This window comes from Lupinus angustifolius, chromosome LG02 (assembly GCF_001865875.1).
Source record: "Lupinus angustifolius cultivar Tanjil chromosome LG02, LupAngTanjil_v1.0, whole genome shotgun sequence".
Taxonomy (NCBI): Eukaryota; Viridiplantae; Streptophyta; class Magnoliopsida; order Fabales; family Fabaceae; genus Lupinus; species Lupinus angustifolius.
The window spans coordinates 20,322,123-20,326,479 of NC_032010.1; the positions used below are offsets into that span (position 1 = coordinate 20,322,123).

Consider the following 4,357-nt stretch of genomic DNA (forward strand, 5'->3'; position numbering starts at 1 on the left):
TTCTCCTCTTTCCTCTAACTCTCAAATAAGATAGTCACTTCCCAAAATAATATCTTCCCATCCACCCTCTTTTAAATCAAGACTCTCACCCTCAAAAAACATAGCCTTAAGGAAACTAATTGTTAGTCCATAAAAGATTATAGTTCACCTACTCAAACTAAATTCGTGTGAGTAGTTGTTTGATAAACTAAAGATAAAGGGATATGTGGCTTTTAAAGTATGAATTAAATAAGTTTTCAATATAATATTTTTCCTTTAAGTCATTTAAAACAAAACCAAGTTGGTTTAATCAATTAACTAATTTAATTGATTAACAACACCGCTACTTGTTTCCATGTATAATCTCACAACTTTATATTATAATCTCAAAACTTACCATCACAATTACACAACTTTGAAATAGTCTGTATGTAAGACACTCCATAATTTAAAGTCCAAATATGATAAGGTAAGTATGAGGTCCACTCAACCATGCACTAAAACTTGGTTGTTGATTCTTGATATCTTTTTATTTTTCCTATCTATCCCTTCCTTCTTTATTTTATAATCCCTTTAGGGGGCACTTTTGCATAAAACACTTTAACACCCTTTTCTAGGAAACAATCCTAGAGGGATGGTAAAAACTCCCAAAGACAAATTACCATAAAAGCTATTTTAGCTTCCTCCTTTTAGCACTTGGGCTATCATGTGGAGAACTTGCACATGAACCACCCTTTGAATCATCACTTTTATTTGTGTCATCACTTTTGTAGCTGAAGCATATTGCATCCAATACCCCTATTGGGCTTTGGGGTAGACAAGGGACATGAACAGGAACAGGAACAGGAACAGAAGAACCACTTGTATGGTCAGCATAGACATTGTTTGATGACAACTCTTGTAACATTTTAACACACTTCAACACTCTCTCCTGCCAAAACCATAAATAAGACAACTTATGTATCAATTAAACCAAAAAAAAAACAATGAATTAATTGCATTTGATCAGTACAACAAGTAATCAAGTTGAAATGATCATAGTAAAAAAGAAAAGCATAATTTTTTATTGTCATTGGACCACTAAGTTTACCTTTTCCACAAGTGGAATCAGAACAGAAATTGCTTTCTCAGTGTGAACTGTTTTGGTTTCCCCCACCACAGATATTGCCACTGCTGCTGCAATCTCTGATGGCTTAAACTCTAAGAAGTCAATACCTGCATTGAATCCAACCCTCTTCAGATTACTATCTTTAGTACTTCTTTATCATAAGTATTATTATTGATGCAGAAAGTTATGGATGAAAAAAAGCTAGTACCTCTTATAGTACTCAGTATAAGTTGGATGGATCTCAAAATTGAAGACCTTATTTGACTTTGATCATCATTGACCTTGCTAAGGAAATAGTCAATGAAGGAGAATGGGGTAATTGACTGCATTCTCCATTTCAATGTGTTCAGTACCATAAGCTCCATCCTTTGTATTATTTTAGCTTCAAATACAAAGTCTGATTCACCCACCTATATGAATAAAAAAATGAATCAATACATGCAAAATCAAAGATCAAATACCATTTATTTGACTTAACATGTATAAAGCATGGAACTTAATATTCTACCTGCAAATCTAGAGGCATAGGGACCTTGGTCTCATCAATTTTGGCTGCCAGAGATAAACATGCCACAGCCAACAATTGCATTGTCCAAGCTCTATCTTTCTGAAAGTCGAAAGATCAGATCAAAATCAATGGATAATATAAAGAAGAAAAAATGTCTTCATTGTTCTTTATCTTCATTCATTGACTCACTGGTAATTCATATGCAGATAGGAATCGATCCAAGTAGTTTATGGATAGATATTCACAGAGAGGTCCAAAACCGAAGTGCGACCCGGCCTATAAAACAGGTACATCGATTCATAAGTTATAGCATAATCCAGGGCAATTCAGATCGGATAAATATAAGACAATCCTTCCTTATTACAACAATCAAAGGCTCCATATAGATGTAAAAGTGATGTGCAGGTCTAGATTTGGAAAAACAAAAGAAATCCATTGAGATCAACTTCAGATTAATAACAAAATCCATAGATTTTTTTAAAGCAGATTAAATTCACCAAAGGAAACTTCATCAAACAGAGAATTATGCTTCCTAATCCAAATAAAAAGCTTCCAATTGCAGGAAAAAAAACACTTTGTTTAAATTTAAGATCATCAAAAGCATTGATATATGAGGAATTCATAAACACCCCATTTCAAGATCAAATAAAAATATAGAAAATCTTGATACTAAGGAAAATTTAGATTTTAGATTCATTGAAAAATAAGGAAACAAAATCTTGAACCCACCTTTTGAATCCAGTCAATTGCCTCTTTTCTATCCCCAAAATCCAAATCCCCATTCTTCACCCTATTGAGATAATCCTCACGAGGCAAATGATAACATTCCTTTTCCACCATCAGATTCAAACTCTCATCACTTTGCAATGGCAACAACAAAAACTCATTTGGTTCAACAGCAAAGTGCTCAGTTTGATTAAGGTTTCGACGATAACTAGGATACCACATAGTATCCTCTTCCAACGTCTCCACTGAACCCACATAATCATTTTCATCAAAAATACTGTTATCTTCAAAACAGAGAAGGCTTGAAAGACAATCAAAACTTGGTGCCATTGCAACAACCTCAAAATCAAAAATTCTCACACCCCAAAAGTAAAAAATACAATTTTTTCAACAAGTAACAACAAAAAATGAAACTTTAGTTGAGATTATAGATGGGTTCTCTTAAATTACAACAAGGGTATGTAAAGATCTCTTAAGAAACGATTATTAAAAGAACAAATTGATACAATCTGATGAAATAAGAACAAAAAACTATAGACCCAACAACTCTTTTTTATCTCTCACTCTCTCACTATCTCACTTCCTTCTCTTTGGATGAGAAGAGTGATACAATAGAGGGTCTTATGAAGGAACCAACGCCTCCTTTTAGGGTAAAAGTTAGAGAGAGGATAGAGTATGTGGGGTTAAGAGACAGAGAGAAGGGTCTTGGTAGATATTGGAATTGGAAGGGTTTAGTGCCAAATTCATAGAAACCAAAGATGAGAGTATTTGTATGATCTATGAGGTAGATCAAGGAAAAGGGTGCATCTAGGTACCAAAAAAATGACAAATTTATCAGTGGAAAATGGATTAAAAATAATAAGAATAATTATTAAAAAAAACATGGAGAGATGAATATTAACGAGGTAAATAGTAAGTAGTAATCAATTTTCAGATACTTCTAGTTCAGATGTTTTCATATGCAAGAATTGAAGGGTTGTAGATTGTTTTATGGCTTTGGTACATTTGATTTATCAATATTTCTATGACAAGATTCTCAGTGCAATTGTGCACATTGGAAAAAAGAAAGTTACTTATTTTAAGTTTCTTTCTTTGAGTTACGAAACTATTAGTAATAATGCAGTAACCAAATATGCGAAGAGTTGTTACTGTTGGCTAATACATTGCCAACAAAAATATGTAACAGATAAATTTTACTTTCCTAACTCAACACAACTTCTTTTATTTCCTTTTCAGGGAATATATATATTAAAAAACTATTTTTTTAATATTTTAAAAACATTTTTTCCAAAAATAAATTTTACAGAATATTTATCATTTATATTTATTATTTTTAAAGCTTACTACATATTATTATTGATGTAAAGTGTTACACGATCTTAGTGTTATTTATTGTATTTTTTATCTAAAAATTAATAATGACTAACACATTAGACAAGATATTGTATCAATAATATAAAAACTCATATATTATTAGTATATAGATATATGTTGTTTATGTGTATTAAGTTTTTTAAGAGTTAACAACTATTATCATAAGAATATTAGATAATGTAATAATATTATAAAAAACACTTACATTATTCGTATCTATTTATGAGTATCCACGTATACCTAATACATTTTTAAGTTTAATTTCATGTTTATATAACTCTTTTTAATAAGTGAAATTCACTATCAGATAAATTAAATAAATATTGGTCTAGTAGTGTAAAATCATATTAGATCTTCAATGCAATTAAATTGTTAAATGTTCGATTTCGAATAGTAACACTTGTTTGAAGAGGTAAATAAATTATTTCATTACCAAAAGAGTAAGAAGATATCTTGATAGTATCCAAAAATAATAATTAAATTGTATATAATATTAAATAATATAAAAAATATTAATTAATAAATTTATAATTATATAGATATATACTTATATTGAGTATCATGATACCATCTCACTCATAAATTATTGGAATGTAATACGTATGCATATTAGTGTAAATATTAATATACATTTATTTGTATTATTTTATTTAAAAATGAAT

The 4,357-nt window shown here is 30.1% G+C and overlaps 1 protein-coding gene across 2 annotated transcripts; it reads right to left on the minus strand.

The window, feature by feature from the left end:
* Positions 327-3,102, minus strand: LOC109338344 (cyclin-D4-2-like). 2 transcript variants are annotated; one of them, XM_019575555.1, is made up of 6 exons: positions 2,325-3,099; positions 1,785-1,871; positions 1,596-1,694; positions 1,296-1,497; positions 1,070-1,194; positions 327-910 (listed from the first exon to the last, which is right to left on the minus strand). In XM_019575555.1, the coding sequence occupies exons 1-6, from the start codon at positions 2,649-2,651 to the stop codon at positions 650-652; spliced, it is 1,101 nt and encodes a 366-aa protein (XP_019431100.1). In that variant the 5' UTR covers positions 2,652-3,099; the 3' UTR covers positions 327-649. The 2 variants fall into 2 exon arrangements, with proteins under 2 accessions (XP_019431100.1, XP_019431105.1); XM_019575560.1 differs by lacking the exon at positions 1,785-1,871 and having other exon boundaries at positions 2,325-3,102.

Coding starts and splice junctions, on each gene's coding strand:
- LOC109338344 (XM_019575555.1), bottom strand. CDS start 2,651: ATGGCACCAAGTTTTGATTGTCTTTCAAGCCTTCTCTGTTTTGAAGAT. Junction 1,695..1,784: donor TATCTGCATATGAATTACCA/GTGAGTCAATGA, acceptor TTCGACTTTCAG/AAAGATAGAGCTTGGACAAT. Junction 1,498..1,595: donor CTATGCCTCTAGATTTGCAG/GTAGAATATTAA, acceptor TTATTCATATAG/GTGGGTGAATCAGACTTTGT.